Here is a 24,812-nt window from a genome sequence, read left to right on the forward strand (position 1 = left end):
CATAACTGTGTAACCATTGTACTCTAATAAGAAAATCCTGGGAAATACACATATTTTCAGAAAAGATGGGGAATGTTATGGGTTCACTGTCCACATGGCTGAGTTTATATTGAATTTTCAACTTATATTGAATTTCTTTTCCAATATGGAGCTAATAAATCGAGTTTAGATTAATAAAAAATAATAAATAAATATATATTACAGTCTGTTTGAAATTGTTGTATAATCTTTAAATAGGAAATTTGTAATTATTCTGTAACTATTTTAACTATTTCACCTCTGGGAATGTATTTAACTAAACCATATAACTGAAGCTTAACTTAGAACGGCATAAAAATGTTTATATTAATTTAAAGTTTAATGAAGTGAATTCAGTATTGACAGGATTAAGCTTGACTTTCAATCACAACTAATCAAACCATTTCTTATTTTTGCAAACTGTCATTTAGAAAAATTAGAGAAATGTTGTAAATGACGATGTGTTTTATTAAAAATTGTAAAAATGCAAAAATGATAAAGAAACTGAGATTATTTTTTTTTATAACTGTGTAACCTATAATAAGTAAATACCAGGAATTTTCAGGAAAGTTTCTAGAATCTTCGTTAAATGTGAAGAATGTTATGGGTGTACTGTCAACAAGGCCGAGTTTATATTGAATTTACAACTTTATTTTCTAATATGGAGCAAATGAATCGAGTTTAGTAAAAAAAAAAAACTAAACATAAAAATAAATAAATAAATATGGTGACGCAGTGGCGCAAAAGGTAGTGCTGTTGCCTAACAGCAAGAAGGTCGCTAGGTCGCTATAGTTTGAGCCTCGGCTGGGACAGTTGGCGTTTTTGTGTGGAGTTTGCATGTTTTCCCTGCGTTCACGTGGATTTCCTCTGGGTGCTCTAAAAACATCTGTTGCGTAAAAACGTGCTGGATAAGTTGGCGGTTCATTCCGCTGTGGTGACAAGGAATAATAAAGAGACTAAGCCAAAAATAAAATGAATGAATGAATAAATGGAGTTTAGTTAAAAAAAAACGTTAAAAAAAAATAATAAATAAATATATATATATATATACAGCCTGTTTGAAATTGTTGGGAAATTATTGTATAGTATTTATGTTTGAAATTTGTAATTATTTTTAACTATTTAAAGTATTTCAGCTCTGGAAATGTAAATAAGCAAAACTTAAAACTGCATAAACAATATTTATATTAACTTTAAGTTCAAATAAATTAATTCAGTATTGACTGGAATAAGCTTGACTTTCAATCACAACTAATCCTTATTTTCCCAAACTGTTTTTTTGAAGAATTGTTTTAAAGAAATGTTGTTAATTTCGATGTGTTTCATTCTGAAAATACATAAATAAAAGAGAAACTGAGGTTATTTTTCATTTATATTTGTGTTAGACTCTATAAAAAGCAAATCCTGGGAAATACGCATATTTACAGAAAAGTTTCCAGAATCTTCGTTAAATGTGAAGAATGTTATGGGTTCACTGTCCACGAGACCGAGCTTATATTGAATTTACAATTTATATTGAATTTCTTTTCCAATATGGAGCTAATGAATCGAGTTTAGTTAAAAAAAAACGTAAAAGCCCTGGTTCCAGCAGAGTGTGAGCGCGAGCAGCAGCCCGCCCCGCGCGCGCGCCTGTGACTCAGTGAAGGGTTTCGGATTGACCGCGCTGTTCTTCAGCTGCTCTCCGGAACCGAGCGTCTCTTCGCGGCCCGAATATGTCCAAACTGGAGCAAATTCTTGTCCTAGATCCTCCGAATGACCTGAAATTCAAAGGTAAGAGAGCTGCGCTAACGTTGCAGTTTTTTTTCGGTAAGATGTAAGCGGGTTTATCGCGTCATAATTCATCAAGGCGGTGTAGGCCGCGGCTGATCACCGAGCTCGAGTGACTGACAGGCGGGTGCTGCTGTTCGCGAGTCCCGGTGACTTAACACGCCTCTTAACGACAGCACAGACGCGATGCGAACCCGATGTTCGCTGCTGTTCGTGTGGTTTGTTTAATTTGCACTGACAGGTCATTTTTAGGGGTAAATAACTTAAAATGCAGGTGCTTACGTGGATGCGTTTATTCAAGAAAAAGAGCTTACGTTAAAGTACATTACTGGTGACACCGCGCTGTTTTGATAGGGTATGACATATTTTGCGCTGGAGTACTTTCAGATACGTTTCATTAATGTGAATTTAATTCAACTTTATGTTTTTGGGTATGTAACGTTGCCACAATACTTCCATTTGAGTTGTGAATGAATTACTTTATTAAGGTGTGTATCGATATATCACAGTTGTACCATCTAATATCACCTCCTTTAATGTATCTATCACTTCACTGTGTTATATAATACTATTGTTGTGTGTTTGTGTGAGTGTGTGTGTGTGGGGCTGCCATGATTTTTTTTGGACATGTTATTCTTAGAAATACATTAGAGTAGCTGGGGTTTTGTAGACTGTGCCAGATATGTTTTTAATAATACAGTGTGCTTGTTTGAGTGTCCTAAAACTTAAATAAGAGGACTCTATGTATGTAGTTTCTTATATAAAAACTGTGAAAAATTTGTATTAGATATATCTAAAATAGTAATATTTAGAACTATTGCTAATTTTAAACACTAAATGTAAAATGCATTTAAACTTTAGCAAATAATTTTATCAAAAGTGACTAAAATTATTTATGAAACTACTGGCTCATTAAATATGATAAAATATGATAAAATGCAATTTCTTTTACGCCCCATTCACATCAGCATCAACACGTCAGCGTCAACAATTTCCATTAATTTTGAATAGGTGACGTCAGGTGTTGCCGAACTGCATTGTGGATCCGTCAGCGGCGCTTCAGAGGCGTTGCTCGCTGCAGAAGTTGGGACTTCCTCAACTTTTCAAGTGCCGATGGAAGCGTCAGCCAATCAAATTGCTGTATGCAAATACACCAACTCAGACAGTAGCCGATTGCTGACTAATTTCATTGGCTGACGCTGCTATGACAATCGCGTCAGCCCCAACTTTAGACACACCCAAGCACTGATGCTGAAGCCCTGTTTGAATGCGCTGTTAGACTCATTTACTAAACCTAATTAATTGTAGGGATGCTCCGATCAGGATTTTTGCAGCAGATACCGAGTAACGATTCCTTGTCATGGTGATCGGCCGTGTAACTGGGTACTGATTCTGATTCTTCAAGTTTTAAATAACTTTGCATAAGCACAATTTCCCTTTAGGTATGAGATCTCGCCTTACGTAAGATAATAAATTCAGGATGTTTGCATACATGTAATGGTCATAAGCAGCTTTACAAAAATAAAATAGATAAAACATATTAAAAAATGGTAAGAAATATAATGCAATTTGGAAACATTGCTCATGTGTTGTAGCTCTGCTGATGCATAACCTGGATAGATCTTCCTCTGCTTGTAATCTTGTAAACAAATACTTGCGATCGGTACATCAACGAGTACCGATCGAGCCATGAAATATGATTATCGGCAGATCTTTGGCCAATCGATCAGAGCATCCCCAATTATTTGTCATTTATATTCAGTCATTTTAATTTTATTAGTCTTGGTTTAATTATGTTTTTATTTTTATCAAATTATTTTTATTAACTTCGTATTATATATTCAAATCAATTTTAATATATTGTGCATTTATTTAAAACAAACTTTAATAATATAAGTTTTAATCCTGTTATTTATAATTAAATAAAAAATTTAATATTTTTAATATTTAATCTAATTATTATTGATTAAAACATTTAACTTGTCTATTAAATAAATTTATTTAATTAATTTATTAATGATTGGTTTTAATCCTGATCAGCTAATTCTATAAAATAATAATAGTGTTATTCAATCAAATTCAGTGGTATTTTTTATTTATTTATTTATTTTTTGTTATTTAAAATATTTAATTTTTGTTTATTATTATTATTATTATTATTATTATTATTATTATTATCATTATTATTATTATTTAGCAGTTTTACTTTATGTTAAGCTGCTTTAACACAATCTACACTGTAAAAAGTGCTGTATTGAAGTAAAAATTAATTAAATTGAACTGTTGAATTGACTTTAATGTAGTATGAAAATCACATTCCTTGATTGGCTTGTGTTTGTTTCCTGAGGGCGTCGTCCTGGTTAAATGAGTAACTAATGCTGTGATTCCACCAGTGCTTTTTACCTGCATATTTTAGGAGTGTTTTATAACACCGCTCGCACTCGCTCACTGATTTACTTATTAATTATTGTTTTGAAGCTCTGAAATAGGAACAGATGCTGCCGGAGTGTCAGCTCATCCAAAAGTCAGTGTAGTACTGAAATATACCCGGCTGTATTTTTGTGATTGTGAAAGGGCTGGATGTTGTAAAGTGGCCGTGAGAAATGTTTTCATATGAGCTGAAGAGAGATTCAGCTGTCTGCAGTGGTCTGTATTTGTTGTTCAGTGTTTCTGTAGAAATGAGTGTTGTGTGAGATTGAGATATATCGACTTTGCAACTATATAATACTAATTATGGGGGGCATGGTGGCTTAGTGGTTAGCACTGTAGCCTCACAGCAAGAAGGTCACTGGTTCGAGTCCCGGCTGGGTCAGTTGGCGTTTCTGTGTGGAGTTTGCATGTTCTCCACGTGTTGGCATGGGTTTCCTCTGGGTGCTCCGGTTTCCCCCACAGTCCAAACACGTGCGCTATAGGGGAACTGATGAACTAAATTTGCCCTAGTGTATGAGTGTGTGTGTGTGTGGGTGTTTCCCAGTACTGGGTTGCAGCTGGAAGGGCATCCGATGTGTAAAACATGCTGGAATAGTTGGCGGTTTATTTTACTGTGGCAACCCCTGTTGAATAAAGGGTCTAAACTGAAGGAAAATTAATATATAATAATAGTTATCAGTGTGTTTATGTGCCCGATAACAAGAGCCAGACTGAATCTGTGGATATATTCATGCTATTTCTGCTGAGAATTTTGTAAAAAAAAAAAAAAAAACTGTGAATTCATGCAGAATAATTTTAGGAGTATCACAACAACAAAAAAACTTATTATATGAAATAAAAAAAGAATAGATTTTTAACTTTTTTAAATGAATGTTTACAATGCAAATCCAATTAGATCCACTTATTTGGTAAGCAAAGCAAGTCTATTAAATAAAATATCTACTAAAAGACAGAAAATATTACTTTACAAACTCTATAAATCTTATGAAGATATAAACATTTTAATATTACTATTATTATATCAGACAATAGTACTAAAATTAATTAAAAATCTGAGTAAATCTAATTTTATACAAGTACATAGACCTAATGATGTGCTAAAAAATCTGCGGATTTCTGCGTGCATGTATACCATGTGGGCCAACCGATAATCAATATTTATGTGCAAAATAATATATGAACAAACCATTTTTATTAATAACACCTGCCATCTTGCATTAGTGCTGCACAATGTTGGAAAAAAAAACTCGCATTTAATTTTTCTGCAATAAATATTGTGATATTGAGTGTACTTTGACCAGATGAAGTGAATGGCTCCGTTTGGAAAGACTTTTTGATTCTAGATTGATCTGGATGATTTTGTAAGGGAGTGTGCCTCAATAAAATATAATAAACCACAAGCATTGCTTAAATACAATAGAGCAGTGATACAAAGTAAATAGTTAATTTTGTACCCTCTTCCAGTTTAATCTATCTCTGAGGACAAAAGCGTTTAGGACTGAAGCATTTTCTGAGCATCAATAAAAGCATTAATTTAGCATTTAGTGAACGCTTGTGTGCTGTTGGGTCATTTTCATCCACTCTGGGCTGATTTTGGGTCTTCATTTGGCCACAGCTTTCTCTGTTTCAGCAAAAAGAATTGTTTTTGGTTGCAAATCTTATTTTGACACATTTTGGGAAAATGCTTTGAAAATTTTCAAAACTCAACAATGCACTGGGTATTTTGACTCCCCCTTGGATGATGTTGGTGTCTGTTTTTGCCTCATTGACTTCCATTATAATCACATTTATTGATTGCAAAGTCATGACAGCATATCAGGGCTTAACAATAAGGACTGCCCACTGGCCCATGGCAAGCGTGCAAGACACTTGGGACTAGGGATGCTCATTTCGGTTAATTTTGCTAACCGACAACCGCCGCTCATTAATTGGTTATTAACGGTTAACTGGTCAGATTACTATTAATTTTATATTAAACAAATTGACGGGTCTATTTTGTGTCCAACACATTAAATATTGCATTTTAAAATACTGATTTATTTTTATATGCTAGCATATTAATAATAGAACAATACAACAGAGCATCTTCACGCACCTGCAGTGTTTAGCACAGAATAACAGAATAAAATAAATAGGACTTCCCTAAATTATTTTCCACGTAAATAATTAATTTATATTACAAAACGAAAACACTGACTGATTATTTTTTAATAACCGGCATAGGCTGTTTTTTTTTCCAATCATATTTTTGTCTTCCGTCAAATAAAATAGCAGACTTCCTCAAATTGCCCGCTCCACGGAAAATATGCATTTATTTAATGCCCCGCTGTTATTATTATAATCACAAAACCTTTTACATTTTAATAGAAATCATTATTTTAAAGATTATGTCTTGCTATATGGTTTCCTCTCTCCATCGCGGCTCAAGTGCGCGTGCTGCGTGATGAAAAGACAACAACAACACGCGCATATGTAGATTTTTGTAAACAGTTTTGTTGTTTAAATATGATATTGCATTAATGTGCATACATGCTTTATTAGCTGTAGAAAAGGTAAAGCCTGTTTGTTGCGTTTATGACGCAGATCCAGGTCAACATCAGCGATTTTTGGCATCAACACGTCCGTATCAAACCGATTATTTTGAGCATCCCTACTTGGGAGAGTATACAAAATGGTCACAGTTACTAAAGTTTAATTTGGCTGCGACTGTTTGTCAATTGCATGCTTTCATGCCTAGATGTTAGTTTTGAAACCCATCTCGGTAAGCGCAGTTCATGGCATATGTGAATCCTGAAATCGTGCTTGAGTCCGCGCCAAATCAGTCGGTCTACGATTGCCGGAATGAGGTGGTCTTGGCTCGATTGAGCGGATCGATTGTAGCGAAACAAAACGATCCAACGAACCAGCCTATATCACAGTGTATTAATGGCCATAAATATGGTGAGAATGAGGAGTAGGGCAGGATGTCATTTCTATCGTCAAATGTGCGTTTCATGTCTAATATGGAAGTGAAAGCATGCTGAAATATCACCAAGTGCTGTTTATCCGTTGACTGAAACAAATTGACCGAAATTACCATCTGATAATTTTTCCATATTTTAATCTTATATTTTGTATTAGGCCAATTGTTTTGTTTATTTCGACGCCTGGGGGCTATTCCATAAACCAAGCTTACAGAAAAAGCCAGTGCTAATGCCTTTATTAATCTGGGGTTACCACAGCGCAATGAACGACCAAATTATACACCATATGATTTATGCAGCGGAAAACACCCATACACACTCATTCACATTCCTACACTATGGCCAGTTTAGCTTATTCAATTCATCTATAGTGCATACCTCATGTCTTTGGATTTGGGGGAAACCGGAGCACCTGGAGAAAACCCACGCGAGCACTGACTAATTTAAAGAAGAAGACTACATTTCTTAAATAATGACTTTAAAGCTGTAAAATGAGTGGAATAATCAGGGAACGATCCGCGATGAGCAGCAGCCTCACTTTAATGTAAATATATTTTTTTCCCACGGGCCGCAGGAAACAAGTGGCAAAGAGAAAGCAACGATTTGCAGCAGATTCGGGAGCAAATTAAAAATCCCACCGCTTGTGTGTGCACGGCTTTTTATTTATTTTAAACTTATGTGCTTACATTTAGAACATTTTGTATGTTACAGTGAGCCTGCAATGCATTAAAACCTTTCCTTGTAAGCAACAATTGTCAGTAAGCTCAGATTCTCTCTCTCTCACGCACATGCGCGCGGTCAAGCACAATTACTATGTTTTATAACAAATATTTAATTTCATGTTAATAGGTCTAAATAATAGCCTATATTTATAAATATATTGCTACTAATGTAGCCTATTGAATAGGGATGTAACGGTATTGTAAATACCGTCATACCGCAATATTATTTTTTTTCGATATTACCGTAGTCGCATGACTCAGTAAAACTATAGGTCTTCTGAGAAAATTTGCTCAGGCGAATGAAGCGAGCGGGAGGTAGCGAAAACTACAATTCCCATCAGCCCATGCTTGACCATCATCCCTTGTGGTCTGTTGTCGCTACAGATCCAGTAATGCGGAAATGGAGTGTGCTGCTAGAAGCGGGGATGAAAAAGAGCTGGAAAACTCTAAAGCTGGTGTTGTCGCGCGCGCGTACTGAATAGTGGTGTTGTCGCGCGAGTTCTTATCAGCTGTGTTGTCGCGCGAGTTCTTATCAGCTGTGTTGTCGCGCGAGTTCTTATCAGCTGTGTTGTCGCGCGAGTTCTTATCAGCTGTGTTGTCGCGCGAGTTCTTATCAGCTGTGTTGTCGCGCGAGTTCTTATCAGCTGTGTTGTCGCGCGAGTTCTTATCAGCTGTGTTGTCGCGCGAGTTCTTATCAGCTGTGTTGTCGCGCGAGTTCTTATCAGCTGTGTTGTCGCGCGCGTACTGAATAGTGGTGTTGTCGCGCGAGTTCTTATCAGCTGTGTTGTCGCGCGCGTACTGAATAGTGGTGTTGTCGCGCGAGTTCTTATCAGCTGTGTTGTCGCGCGAGTTCTTATCAGCTGTGTTGTCGCGCGAGTTCTTATCAGCTGTGTTGTCGCGCGAGTTCTTATCAGCTGTGTTGTCGCGCGAGTTCTTATCAGCTGTGTTGTCGCGCGCGTACTGAATAGTGGTGTTGTCGCGCGAGTTCTTATTAGCTGTGTTGTCGCGCGCGTACTGAATAGTGGTGTTGTCGCGCGAGTTCTTATCAGCTGTGTTGTCGCGCGCGTACTGAATAGCGGTGTTGTCGCGCGCGTACTGAATAGCGGTGTTGTCGCGCGAGTTCTTATCAGCTGTGTTGTCGCGTGAGTTCTTATCAGCTGTGTTGTCGCGCGCGTACTGAATAGTGGTGTTGTCGCGCGAGTTCTTATCAGCTGTGTTGTCGCGCGAGTTCTTATCAGCTGTGTTGTCGCGCGCGTACTGAATAGCGGTGTTGTCGCGCGCGTACTGAATAGCGGTGTTGTCGCGCGAGTTCTTATCAGCTGTGTTGTCGCGCGCGTACTGAATAGCGGTGTTGTCGCGCGAGTTCTTATCAGCTGTGTTGTCGTGCGCGTACTGAATAGCGGTGTTGTCGCGCGAGTTCTTATCAGCTGTGTTGTCGCGGCGTACTGAATAGGTGTGTTGTCGCGCGAGTTCTTATCAGCTGTGTTGTCGCGCGAGTTCTTATCAGCTGTGTTGTCGCACGCGTACTGAATAGCGGTGTTGTCAGCACACTGTTCAGATTGATGCAGACATGAGATCTCTATCTTACTCATGGTTTGTCCTCTCAAGTGGGGGAAAGACAATGCACAACGTTCCCCACTGCTGTCAACCTGGGCCAAGTCATATCTCTCTTGTCCCAGAAACCTCAGTCCCAAATGAGAGGGTTTTTTTCTGTTGCAGGGGACATTGTAAATACCCAGAGATACCAGCTTTTACCAGATTATATTTATATGATAATTTTCCTTTAAACCCATCTCTATCTAAGTGAGTGATTAAATGTTGAGTGTGATGAGTTTTCAACAATACTAAATTGAAACTTTATTTTTTTACATGGTTTAATATTTTTTTGTTATTAAAATTGAAGTTCCTGTTTCAAAGCTTACAGATAGATGACTAATTTGTATGTCATTGACACTTTTGGCACTTTTTTGGAGTATTTTCATAAGTTTTGTTTTTTCCTGTAAATGATTCAATAAATACCGTACCGTGACATTCATACTGAGGTATTACCGTACCGTGAAATTCTGATACCGTTACATCCCTACTATTGAACAATCTGCAGTTTGGCGGCTCACTCGCTGTGAACAGCTGGGTCTCATTTCAGAGCTCTTTCAGTTCTCTAAGTTGCCATGGTAGCACACAACATAATCGATGTATCTATGCTCGACTTTTAAGGTTTCACGACAGAAACGTGCACGAGCAGTTACCTAGATTGTTTAAACTGAACTCAGACTAGTCAGATCAAATGATCTTCAACTTGCTGTTATGGAACCAATTTAAGCGTGGACGTTTAGTTCAGCTCATTGAAGTCAGGCTTTTGACTTTAATCCCCGCTTTTCTTAACCACTTTTATGAAATAGCCCCCTGGAAAGAAAGATCAACATTGCTTAATGATCTGACTGCAGTCCCGGTGTTGTGACGAGGAATGCACCCCTGCACTGACCCCCTTGGGGACAAGAACAAGAAGTGAAATGCATTTTAAGTCTAGCTTTACAAATAAATTAAAAATAAGAAATATTGCAGGGCTCGAAATTAACTTTTTTACTTGGTAGCACCAGTGTTCCCAACTTCAAATATTTAGGAGCACCAAAAAATTTTTAGGAGCACCAGAAAAAATTTAGGAGCACCCACCAAAAATGAATGAGCACCGCTGCAAATTGTTTTTTAAGAGATTTATTGTATTTTAAAACAACTTTAATAGGACTGACAAAAACCAGAAACAGCTATCTAACTAATGCTGCGAAGACATTGATATTTGTGTGCAATAATTCCAAAATGAATGTCTAATAATTAGGCCATAGAATATTAATGATGATAAAAAATGACAATAATAGTAACAATGAATTCCATTTCTCATTATGATGCTGCCTTGAATGTGCATGAATGTAGGTTATCTGCTGTAAAAAGTCTGTTACTTTATGAAAAATAATTGTATAGTTTGCATCAAACAAAAATGAAGCATTGCAGTAAGAAATATTGATTTTGTGCTGCTGTTTTTATATGCATGTCAATTTAATAATAATATTTCTGCTACAAAACAAACAAAAGATTATAATAAATCATTCAATTCAATGATGAAAGCTGGAAAACAGTCATCAGTAAATAAATATAAAAATAATATACACCTCAAAAAAGAATAGACAAAAGAAAGTAAGTAAAGTCTCACTTCTATCACTCTTTAAAAGTTTTGGTTTCGGTTTGTGTCAATTTAAAGGTTCAGTCTGAGCTGATCTTCATTTTTCTGTGTTTGTGGAATCTGACAGCGGAATACCTTGAGTGAATGACAGCTAATATGAACCAATATAGCGGCAGGGAAGAGCGATTCAGCACGTTTTTACAAAAAATCAAAACAGGTCGCACTACAACCATTATCTGCAGTCGCACTAATGCTCCCAGATATATTATGAGGTCGCATAGATTAATTTTAGGGCGCATTTGCGACCAAAATGGTCGCAATTTCGAGCCCTGTATTGACAGTGTTATAGACTGTAATGCCGATTTCTAAAATTAGACATTTTGGTGGGTTTTAAACGAACAAAAAACATAAAATTGTTGTAGTTTTCAACTAAACCCTTCACTTTAATTAATCTATTCAGTATTGTATTTAAATTAAATCGTTTTTAAATTGTCTGTTGTATTTAAAGAAAAGCTGAATGCTGAATAACTAAATGGCTAACTTCTTTTTGGTGGGGCCAGAGATTATTTTGGCAGGGCAAGTAAAAATCTGAACCACTGGCCTGATCTTGGCATGGGAAGTGCGATCAGGCCAGTAGAAAAAATCCCTAGCATTGAACCCTGCATAAGATCATGCATTCTTCATCATTACTGGTTTTCCCTGTTGGGAACACGGACAGTTTTTAATTTTTACTGTTGCAGTGTGTAAAAATGACACATTTTGCCTCTTCCCAACAGGGAAAACCAGCACCAATCAAGAATGCCTGATTATATGCTGTCATGACTTTGCAATCAATAAATGTGATTATAATGGAAGTCAATGGGGCAAAAACAGACACCAACATCACCAAAGGGGAGTCAATCTGAACAGTACACATTGGCTAAATTTCTTTTAAGATTGAAGGCTTGTTTTGGAGGTCTGAGGAGATTCTCAAGCATCTGTTATACCTAAGGTAAAGGCTCTGGATGTCTTGGCAGGGATGTTCGATCGCCTCTTCCAGATCTTAATCATGTTTGTTTGGGCAGGTTCTCCTGACAGTAAGTGGCAGCATGAGATGATGATTAGAATCAGATCTTTGTTGGTCCGTGTCCTGAGCTCACTCTGCTCCAGATGCACAATTATCAACCTTTTTAATTCTTTTTCATGTATTCACCAAGTGCTGTTTGACAGATTTTTGCAGCACATTTCTAAATATAAGAGTTTTAATAGATAATTTCTTATAAATAACTTATTTCTGCATTGTCATGATGGCAGTAAATAACATTTGACTAGATATTCTTCAAGATACTAGTATTCAGCCTAAGGTGACTTTTAAAGGCTTAACTAGGTTATTTAGGGTAAAGTTAAGGTAATTAGGTAAGTCACATTGTATAACAGTGGTTTGTTCTGTTGTCAATCGAAAAAAACATTTTGTAAGGGGGCTAATAATTTTGACCACAGCAATTTTGCCAATGTTATAAAATAAATAAATGTACAAACATATAAAACTAAACACCAGTTTGTTTGTTTTTATTTGAATGCACTGAAGTCTCCATCTTTTCAAACTCATTGTAATATATTATAATTTATTAATTAATGTTGATACCGTGTCAAAGAAATCCACTTTCATTTTGTTTTGCTTTTTAGTTCATGCATTTTTTTTGTATTACTTTTAACAGTAACATGCACTTGTTAAATACTGTTAGTTAATAATAATAATAATTATTATTATTAAATAAACTGCAATATAAATCAAGATCGCGATCTTTTTTTTGATTAATCGTGCAGCTCTAGCTGGAATAGTTGTCTGTTAATTTCACCGTGCCAACCCCTGATAAACAAGAGACTAAGCCAAAGGAAAATGAATGAATGAATGAATGAATGAAGTTACCTCTGAAAGTTATGTTACCTGTATTTTTATTATGATTATTATATAAATTTAATATTTTTTTAATTACTCACTCAACAACATTGCAATTGTACATGTTTTCCCAGTATTGTGCAGCACTAATATATCTCACAAATGGAAAAAAGCAGGCGTTTCTAATGCTTGTTTAAACAATTTTATTTAATGACTAATGGGGCGAAGCAGTGGTGCAGTAGGTAGTGCTGTCGCCTCACAGCAAGAAGGTCGCTGGTTTGAGCCTCTGCTCTGTTGGCGTTTCTGTGTGGAGTTTGCATGTTCTCCCTGCGTTCGCTTGGGTTTCCTCCGGGAGCTCCGGTTTCCCCCACAGTCCAAACACCTGCGGTACAGGTGAATTGGGTAGGCTAAATTGTCTGTAGTGTATGAGTGTGTGTGTGTGGATGTTTCCCAGGCATGGGTTATGGCTGGAAGGGCATCCGCTGCGTAAAAAATTGCTAGATAAGTTGGCGGTTCATTCCGCTGTGGCGACCCCAGATCAATAAAGGGACTAAGCCGACAAGAAAATGAACGAATAATTAATGCCTAAAAACTAAACTTGTACACACATGATTTTTCACTCATTGGTATTGCCAAATATTTGATAAAACAGAAGAGTGAATTCAATAATAAACGTAATAACACAAATGCTTTATCATAAACCTTATTGGCTTTATAGTTGGGCTGCACAATATATCATGTCGGCATTAATATCGCAATGTAAACATTTGCAATAGTCACATCGCGAGTGTTGAGTCTGGATTATAATGGAGTGATTTTGAGGCCTGTGACTGTGTGAGGGTTATAAAAGCATCCAGGGCCTGTGAAATTGTACCATTCTTAACTTCAATAAATCAATAGCGACTGAATTGTTTATAAAAACAAAGACTATGCAGCTGCAGTATTGTTTTACATTTGATTATTTAATTACTGCATGCCTAAATCCAGTTTTACTCCTTGGAAAACAGTAAAACGCTGTTGATTTAATTTAGAATAGTTTGTTTTATCTATTGAATTTATCTATGCTTGTATGTTTCCTATATTTTTTGTGCATGCTCTTCCCTACAAAACCATCCCAATCAATCTAAACTTATAATTTCTTTCCAAATAATTATACAACACATCTAGTGAAATTGTATTCAGTATTCAGTGTATCGCAGAATAAAAAAAAAAAGCAATGTAAGATTTTCCAGTATCGTGCAGACCTTTATATTATCTCTAAGAAGATGTTCACTTAATCTCAAATACACTTTATAAGGGTTGTTGCTAGAAGTGAATCAGCTGCGGCTGGAAATAAGCATGAATTCTTTATATATTTTTTTTAATAATTAAATTACCCATTAAGTTATGTTTATTAATGTCTACCCCAACCCCTAAACCCAACCCTCACATGTAAAAATATTAATTATTGTTGTATTGTGTCATGCTTTATTCATGGGAGTATCGGCAGCTGTATCTTATCTAGACTTTACCCTAAATAAGAGTTGCTTAAGATAAGTAGTTATAGCTACTAAACATGGATTTTTAGTATTGTTTAGATTGACAATATGCACAGAATATTGCAGTGTTCACCACCTGTCAATCATTAGATTTTCGGGAGATGTAGTTGTGCTCTGTGCACCGTTTTACCAACAGGTTTATTCACTAACCAGGCTAATTATATCACAGGCTGAAGTGTCGTATCCAGTCCAGTCCCCAGTGCGGTTTCATGTTGTTCTGAAAGGGATGTGTTGATGTTCTGGATGAGTCTGTAACCTAGTAAATGAATGAGGCGACAGGAAGAGGAACCCTGAGCTAAATAGAGCTGCCGTCCGTCACACTGCGCTCCGGGACTCCTGTTTCTGTTTCTGTCATTTCAATTCAGCCAGTTAACATTAAAGCTTCAGTAAAGTGCTTTGAAATGTGCATTTTTTATTGGATGTTTGACGTAATCTCAACTGAAATACAACGAAAGGGCGGGGCATAGAGTAGCATCAACCCTTTAAAAAAAGGTCAGCCAATACTGTGTCAGTGATTCCTCGAGGATTTTTTTCCAGCTGTGGCGGCAGGCCTTTCTTACACAGATCTACCAACTACCTATGGCTTTATTTCAATGACAAATGTCGTGAGCGCAGTATTAGAAGTCGAGATTGCATTTATGTAATAGCCTACGAGCATGCAAAACTCTTTGTTTGCGCGCCAATTTCCTCTGCTCGTGCACAAAACTTTGCCGCTTTATTTAAAAAACAGGACTGAATGTTTAGAATGAAAAGCTGTAATGTAACCGTGGCGGGATCAATTTTTTTTATGGCGCCCCACCATGGAAGAATGAATGTAGCAAAAACCATGCTGTGTTGTTTTTCTCAGGCCAGATTCACAATTACAGTATGCATTTGCCTGCATAAGACGATATGTATCTGATGATATAATAACCTTGGATAAAAATATAGTATTGTGATAACTAAAATATATATATATATATATATATATATATATATATATATATATATATATATATATATATATATATATATATATATATATATATATATATATATATTTAAATGTCTGGGTAAAAAACGTGCGATTTCCAGGAGATTATCATTTGCTTGCGGGAATCCGGGTCTCTATGGATTTTCAGGAGACTCCCGGAACGTTCGAGAGACTTGAGATGTCTGCATCTGTATATATTTTAGCTGCAGTGACACGAGCGCAGAACAGAAATGACATGCTGTTTTGTAAATAAGATATTACATATTAATTACATATTAAATAAAATGTATGATCTGGCGCAATATAGTTAATACAATTAATGTGACTTCAAGGGCCGGGTACAGCCGTTGTGAGGGCGGGGCTCTCCCCTTATAGAATTTTAGGTAAAACACTGTAGTGGACTCAGGCACGGCTCCAAATGAATCAATGCTGTTTTTCAGTATTCCTAAAGCTCATAAACACAGCTATTCTCTCAATAAAATGCATGTTGACCATTTAGCAACGAAGCTAACGTCACTGGGTAAACCGAAGCCCTGCTGGAGATGCGACTTTGCATCTGTTATAAAGTGAATTTGATGTGAGAATGAAGCGGATTTGACACGCTAATGAAGCAAATAAACTCAATGTTCAAGCTTCTATTTACATGAGAATATTGCGATTTATCTGCGATTAGCGTGTCTGGCGTGAACACAGCATTAAATTTAACTTGGTGAAACCTGCATAGGGATGCAACGATTATAGATTTTGGTTGTACGATTTTTGTGTGAGAAATAATCATGGTTATCACGATTATTGTGCATTCATTAAGTTCAAACCCCATTAGTTCAGGAAAAATTCATGAAAACTCTTTTTATTTTACAGTGTTTTTTATTGCTGCTCAGTAACTAATTAATGCAGCACAAAATAATGTAAAAAACACAAACAATTGTCAATTTCTATCTTTCTGCTTAAAAAAGTGAATGTTTTTGACATTTGAACATAAATAATTTTACACTAAATAAATGACAGAACAATAAATACATAAATAAAAATAAGAATAAAAAAAGCTGTATTTGTGTAACGCAGGGCTTGACATTTGCGCTGGACTGGCAGTGAATGCAACGCATCGAGATTCAGACCATTTAACAGCTGATCCACTCAGATTCTTTCAGCACTCTCTCCAAAATCACTCGGTTGATCTCGGCTGGTGGATCAACATTCACCACATGATCGCTCTCGCTAGCGCCATTATTAGTAACTTTAAGTGGGTTTGCAAACCTGTGTACTTTTCATGTACTGCTTCTTCCTTAGATTTCAGCCATTTGCAGTTCCTGTGGTCACAAAAGCCCCTTGTCATCCCAACGAGGTGTGCCTGAAAAGCATGAGTGCGCTGCGTCACGTGCGCGTCCCTCCAGTGGAAATAGCGAACTTGCACGAGCTAGCCTTAGGATGCTTTCACACCTGTGTATCGATTCAGTTGTTCCGAAACAGGGATTAAAATTGTTACATTGTTGCTCTTCGCTCTTGGTGCGGTTCGCTTTCACACGGCAAAGTTTCTAATCAGACCAAAAGAGCTAAAACAAGTCATGTGAGAGTAAACTCTCCTCACATTGGTCAGAGTGTCATGGTTTATTTTGCAGAGTCCCGCTCAGCTGTTAGGGGGGTGGGGGTTTGGTGGTGTTTGACAAGGTGCGCGTGACGTGTCTGAAGAAGAAGGAGAAATGCGGTGGGGAGGGGTGAGAAGGGTGCGCGACATATTCGAGGATCGGGAGGGAGACTTGAGATTATCACTCGTTTTCGGGCATCCTGGAGTCTCTGTGCATTTGCGGGAGACTCCTGAAACTTCCTGGAGACTTGGGATGTCTGGACTGACCTCCTGCCCTAGTCATAATTCTCTCTTCACATAGCCGTATGCCTATTACATATCCATAAAACACTGTGATATAACCGGGCTCGGATACTATCGCTTTCTCACTACAATTGATCCGCTCCAGAGTTCGATTCAATCAAGCTGAGACCACCTCATTCAAGCGTTCTCGGAGTGATTAGCTGCGTCCCAAATCGCATACTTATGCACTATTCTACGCCATTTTGTAGTGTAAATAGTGTAAGTAGTGTGTTCACACTGAAAACTATAAAAATAATGAGTGCACTTTAATTACCCGGATGATGCACTAATTCAGCCGCTAAAATGAAGTGTGTAATGATGGACACTTCACGCACTCAACGACCGCAGGTTTGCATACGTAGCGGAAGGGGCGGAGCTATCGGACGCACATGTTAAATAACTTTATTTATTTTGGATGGTGAATGCAAAATTCTACGAGAGTGATTATAGCGCCTCTCGATGGTGAATGCGGCAATACTCACGGCAGGTATTATTTGATAATTCGGTCGTTTATTTCCCTGATTTGGCAACCGTCAAACATCATCAGGGAAACGGTTTGAATTTCCACTTAGTAAAAAAATATTAGTGTGCCATTTGGGACGCCACTACATACATGTACTATCCTGTTGAGTGTGTAAGTGCATAGTGCATGAGTGCATAGTGTATAGTGTGCCATTTGGGATGCAGCTATTGTTTTGGCGCGGATCCGAGTGCGATTGCTGGATTCACATATGCTAAAGAGCAACGCTAACTGGGCAAACGAGACAGGTTCCCAAATAAAGTTCTAGGTGTGAAAGCACCTTTTAGTTAATAGCCTGAGTCATAGTTTATCTAGTGTGCATGGTTATTAGTCTCAGCGAAAAACTAGCGCACTGTTTAGTTGCAGCAGTTTTGTTCCAAGCAGAAATACGGTGTTGATTAATTAACCGTGACAAGTAAAAGCGCGGTTAATAGTGAAACCAGTTAATCGTTGCATCCCTAAACTTGCATAAACCCTTCTGTTGTCTTCATGATATCTTTTCTGCTGGAGGTCCTGTTGCCCTAAAAAACTAAATAAAATAGTTGTTAAAAACAGGTAAAAAACAAAACAAAAACACATACAATAGGAAAATTTTATCAGATTAAAACCTTTATTTTTCAAAACAGCGGTAAACCTTGAAACCAGTTAACATGCCATGCCTGAATTCCAGCAGTACGAATACAAATCTGCCAGAAAGAAACACAAATGTCTCTGTTGATTTTGAATGTGCATCTTTTTTTCCTGGTTCAGCATCTCTGTATTATTTATAGCGCGAGGCTCAGGGAAGATTTTACACTCTCCTGTCCGGTGCGTGTCCTTATTCTGTCAGGGTTATCGGGATATTCTGGGATGTCCTGCTGTGATGACAGGGGCTGAAATCAGTCCAGAGGCTAAATATTGAGGATGGGATGACCAGCAGACATCATGACTGAATTTCAACATATAGTAAATATTAGGGCTGAACAATATACCGTTTCAGCATAGATGGCACAATATGTGTATTAGCAATAGTAACATCTCAGGATTAGATCATTTATAAAAGATTAAACGATAAAGATATCTTTAAACTTAATGTTTTAAATTATTCAAACGATGACGAGCATGTTATTTTACAACTCTGTACTATTAGACTCCCTAGAAAGCCACTGTTTATTTATTTATTTTTGCCTGTAATTTATTATAATTTAAGCAGATCCACTACATAAAAAAGACTTGACCATCCCAGTCGATCTAAATTAATGAGATCTTTCCAAATAGAGCTATTCAAATCATCTGGTTAAATTATATTCATATCGCAATGTGTATCATGACTAGGGCTGCAAGATTAATCAGAAAAGGTCCACGATCTCGATTCGACCCTACATACAATCTTAAGCCAGCTTTTCTACGATTCAGCCAATCATATTTTCAAGATCAGGAGAGAAGCGTAAAGGCGGCCGCACAGGTCACGACATGAACACCTTCAAATGGCTTTAAAAGTGTCACATACTGTATTTAAAAGGTATGATTCACCCAGAAATGTCATCTCTGTCCTATGTAAACATTTATTTGCTGCCGCAAAATCACACAAGAGCTGACCATGAGCTACCGAGAACATGCACGTGTGCATGTAGCACGCCAATGACGGCTACTTTAGTGAACAGAACCTGCATATGCTGTGAATAACAAATTATAAATAACATTCAGTTTGTTGCACAGAGCGATCGTTTAAGAGCCACACTGAAAGAATGATTTGCGTGTGTGTGTGTGTGTGTTTTATCAGTGATGGCAGCCATGATGGGGTTCAACGCTAAGGATTTTTTCTACTGGTCTGATCGGGCCAATGGTTCAGATTTTTACTTGCCCTGCCAAAATTTCCACTGGCCCCACCAAAAAAAGAAAGAGAAGTTAATAGCTATTTTTTCTATACATATTTTAAATAATGTGTCAAAAATAAATCTGTGAATCTAGAATTTTAATACTTAAAAAAAATTGTTATGCAAACAAAAGGAGCAGTATGGAAAATAAGGAGGTATTTTATTGTGGTTTGAAATTATTTAACAAAGAGTGGCTGACTTGTCAAACTGACGGCAAACTGTGCAACTGTGTTTTTTTTCCTTTTTTGCAATGTTCACACGTAAATTTCTGCTTCCAAGACGTTAGAAACAGATATTTTCTTTTAGCCTTAGAATTTGATGTTGCCGCCATGCTGCCATTTCTTCGCTGTACTGGATGTTACCAGGTTACGGAAAAAAAAATTGAATTCTGTTTAAAGACTTAAAAGCACAAACTTAAAATGCACGCAATTGATAAATAGTCACAGACAAATTAAATGTTAGTGACAAGGCAGCACTGTCCCAATCGGGCCAGTAATGATCCGGTCTACTGTCCCAAGTGTCTGTCACGCTGGCCACCGGGCAGTCCTTATTGTTGAGCCCTGCATGAGCCGCACTGGGAAGTGAAAGTGAAACCTGTGCGCACATCATTTAAATGATCATAACGCATTTTACAGTTATGATTATGACAAGCATTTGATATGTTTTTTTATTTTTATTTCATAGCGAACACAGTGTTGTGCATGAAAATAAATGTTTTACAGTGTCATTATAGCTACTCTAGCTTATATAATGTTGAATATAATGCAAAAATGTCTGATTTTACCAGAGAAAACAAATGTTTAATAATGCTGATGATGACAAATGATAAGCACATGTCTTCAACATAATAATTCAACTTTATAATTATGAATAGTTGTATTTTGATGTCATCATTTTACTATGAATTAACAAACAGGACATGTTGAAAGTCTGTTCAAGTCCACCATAATGACTGTACAAAATTGAGCATTTTAAGCATCAGTAGAGCTACACACAGGCCTAATATTGTTAGTGTCATCAATTTAGAATTATAAGGTTCTGTCTGACATTGTTGTCAAAATTTAGTTATTGACATATTATTATTAAATGACAACTTATTGTTTACATTTTAAGACTTTAAAAAATGTCAATATCTCAAAATCATTCAGAACGCAGAGAGAACCTTATAATTCCAAGGTGATGATTTGTTTGAGAATACACAATAATAATAGCCTACTCATATTAACCTTTATTTTACATCTAAAGAATCGTGAGAAAGGATCGTGATCTCAATTTTAAGCAAACAAAATCGTGATTTACATTTTAGCCAGAATCGTGCAGCCCTAATCATGACTAAAACAAAATATGTAACAAAATAATAGCTAAATAAATCTGAAAACAGGTTACAATTAATTTTTTTGAAAATGCAGTCGTTGTCATGTCCGTGTCTAGCTATTATATATAAATATTTTCCTCTCTATCTCTTTCTTCTTTTATTTATTCTTATTCATTATTTCCTTCTCAGCAATTTTCTTTTCTTTTTAATGATTCCTTTTAGGGCTGCACAATAGTTTCAGCATTGATGTGTGTGTCTGCAATAGTCACATTGCAGGACGTGACATGTTGAGTTGGGATTATAGTTGATCAGCACAATAGTTCAGAACAAGGCATTTCAACTTCATTTTAAAGGTGCAGTATGTAAGTTTGGGCACCCAGTGGTTGAACTAGGTATTGCATTATTGGATCAAAACACTCAAGAGCAGGTTGCCAGATTGAAGACACCGACAGGAGTTGGTGTGGCAGGCACTGTCGAGCCTAAAGGCTGATTTAAACCATGTTCTAAATAAAAACAACACGTGATAGTATGAATAATTTCCATTTTAAAAGGAGTTTTTGTCCTAACCAACACCTGAAATTTATATTTTAGAAACAGATTTTAGTTCTAACAGTTGAACAGCAGGATAAACTGACAATGATTAGCTCAGGTACAGCTCATGTGCTTTATTCAGTCTTAAGGCTGCTTTCACACCTGTGAATGGATTCAGTTGTTCTGAAACAGAGATTACAATTGTTACATTGTTGCTCTTTGCTCTTGGAGCGGTTCGCTTTCACACTGCAAAGTTTCTAATCGGACCAAAAGAGCTAAAACAAGTCACGTGTGAGTAAACTCTCCTCACATTGGTCAGAGTGTCAGGGTTTATTTTGCAGCGTCTCGCTCAGCTGTCAGGAGAGGTGGTGGTTTGGTGGTGTTTGACAAGGTGTGTGCGCGTGATGTGTCTGAGGAGAGATGCGGTGGGGAGAGGTGAGAAGGGTGCGCGACGATGCCTATTTGAGGACCGGGAGGGAGACGCGAGATTACCGGGAGATCATCACTCGTTTGCGGGCATCCGGAGACTCGCGAAACTTCCCACCCTGCTCATAATTCTCTCTTCGTATAGCCGTATGCCTATTACATATCCATAAAACACTGTGATATAACCACGCTCGGATCGGATCGCTTTCTCACTGCAATCGAACCGCTCCAGGGTTCGTTTCAATCGAGCCGAGACCACCTCATTCAAGCGATCTCGGAGTGATTACTTTGGCGCGGAACAGAGCGCGATTGCCCTGTTCACATATGCCAAACGAACCGCGCTAACTGGGCAAACGAGACACGTTCCGAAACAAAAGTGTAGGTGTGAAAGCACCCTTAAATGCTAATTATGTGAGTCCGAATGGCATTTATTGCCACACTACTGAAAGCAGCAGCAGATAGTTCAGCTCAGATCTGGAGAATACAATAAAGCATCTGAAACTGAACTTCAGAACTGAGACTCAGTGCAAACCAACACATATCAGTGATTCAGCATTTAATCATGTTAAAAGGCTTTAATATGTGTTCATTAGATTATAAAGCTCGTCATTGTGCTGGAGTGCAGTGAGTGCACTATTCTGTGCTGCTGAATGGCTGTATTTACATTTCTGTCCTGTTTCCTCTGGTGCAAACAGCCAAATTGCTCATCAGTGTGTATCTCATCGCATAGCATGTTGTTAGGACACGGGGTTACAATGTAATCTGCTCACCTAATGTTTACACTTCTAATATTTATATAATTTGTTAATTAATAACCTCATGTGGAACTCTGAATCTGCGTTTCATTTCGGAGTCTGCTACTGTCCACCAGAGGTCGCATTTCAGTCACAGACGCATGATCTGATAGTCTTCCTGACTTAATGAATGAATTACGCTGTTTTCCACCATCTGGCAACCCGTATGGGTGACCATTAGAGGCTGGAGATATTCACACACTGCTGACACTCACAACTGGGTTTAAACCCTGCATAGAAGTCATTTTTGTATAATAGGTGCCCTTTAACAAATGATGTGGTAAATGGATAGTGTTGAGTTGCATCTTGCGAGTGAACTTGATTCAACCTCGTATCTTAGCTTTTATATAACCAAAGGTTTTTGCCTTCACATGATGCAGATGTGTTTTGAGCAAAGATTTTAAATCCAATTTTCTCTTTCAGAAGATGTTAGTGCTCCAGACGGCTGTCACAGGTTGGCGTCTCTGTGTTAGAGGGACTGATATGCAGTAAATATCATGCTTGGTTTGTAGAATATTAAATGCGGAAATTAGATTTACTATTGAGAGGTTGAAGTGTTTTCATATGAGCCGCTTTCTGCTTCTTGATATAAATAGACGTTTACAGTCGAGCATTTCTGTTTTTTTTTTGTCTCTTTAAGATCTCTTTGCTGACAAATGCTAATTGCTATTAATCTGCTTTTTAATTATTATTATAATTTTTTTAAATTAAATTAAATGGTTATTATACACTCTTGACCAAATAAACATATACACGTTGACCAAAATATCTACATTTCTGTTGATTATTACATTAATAATGGTTAGGAATTAATAATTAAAAACAAAAGAGTTTTTTTTTTGTTTTTTTTTGCGCAATCTGGTGCCCAGGAATTTTTATTTTATATTTTTTAAAGCTCTTCATCCTCCATGTTAGTGGCAAATAAAATGTTTTTTAAGATGACTTGCTACTGTAACTAGATGCTCACAAGTCTTTCTCCACCTCTGAGTTCTTCTGATTGGTCCACTGCTTTGGAACTAACCTTTTTGAACATCAAAATATGCTTTGTTTTAGGGGTGTCAAAATTAATTGTTTCTTCGGTGCACCGTGATGCAGACGCGGACAGTTCTGTATCGGTTCAGTAATAATCATAACCGGTTATTATGCACTGACGTCATTTATCTCCTATGCTCTCTGTCGCGAGGGAGGTGAGCGCGAGTACTTACAACACTCAGGCAACTCAGGGCTGGTCCGTGGCATAGGCACCATAGGCATATGCTAAGGGCGCTGTACATCCAGGGGGCGCCAGAAATGAGCGCGCTTCAGTTGGTTTTGTTTTCGATTTTCCTGACACACATTCAGTTATAGACGGCAATAACTTAAAAACCTCTTACCCTAAAAAGATCTAAAGTGTGTTTCCTACAAAAAGACAAAGCTGGTTATGTTTCACAGCTGTCTTTCTTTTTTTTCGCTCGACATTACGAGCACTGCTCCGTTTAAGCCCTCGCAATCTGCGTTTACTTTAGCCGGCAGAGCTTGCGCTGAGAGGAGCTCTCAGTAAGGGACCGTCGGAAAAGTGCTTCTTTTTTTTTCGTTTTTCTGCTCCGCTCAGCGCGAGCTCTCCCTGTTGTGTCGGCTTAATTGTGTGTGGGTTTGTTTGTTTGTTTGTTTGTTTGGTGCTGTCTATGTTTGTGTTTGTGTTTGAATGAGAGACAGTGTGGTGAGAGACTGTGTGTTTATACAGACAGCTTGTTATAGCCTCCCCCCTAAAATATAACACTGTATATAGAAAGCATCGTCAATGCACCGAGATATCGAATTGAACCGAATCGAAGGCATGATAATCGTAACCGAACTGTGAGACCAGTATAGGTTCACACCTCTACTTTGTTTGTTGTGAATTTGTGCCCTCAAGTTGCAAATTATATTATAAATTAAATTATGTTCTATGCTAGGGCTTTTTATGGCTACAATTACAATGTTTTTAAATTATTTTTTGTATTTTTTATTTTATGTTCTAAATGAACAAATTATTTTTTTTTGACAGATTGAGATTTGA

The 24,812-nt window shown here is 37.2% G+C and overlaps 1 protein-coding gene across 2 annotated transcripts in view; it reads left to right on the forward strand.

Moving 5' to 3' along the window:
- Positions 1-1,651: 1,651 nt before the first annotated feature.
- Positions 1,652-24,812, forward strand: part of vapal (VAMP (vesicle-associated membrane protein)-associated protein A, like) — a 56,155-nt gene continuing 32,994 nt past the window's right edge. For both annotated transcript variants that reach the window (XM_087239247.1, NM_001002546.1), the window contains 1 exon segment: positions 1,652-1,788. In XM_087239247.1, coding sequence (XP_087095373.1) covers positions 1,731-1,788 — 58 coding nt within the window. In that variant the 5' untranslated portion in view covers positions 1,652-1,730.

The sequence above is a fragment of the Danio rerio genome, chromosome 2, assembly GCF_052040795.2.
Source record: "Danio rerio strain M-AB ecotype USA chromosome 2, GRCz13ab, whole genome shotgun sequence".
Lineage (NCBI taxonomy): Eukaryota > Metazoa > Chordata > Actinopteri > Cypriniformes > Danionidae > Danio > Danio rerio.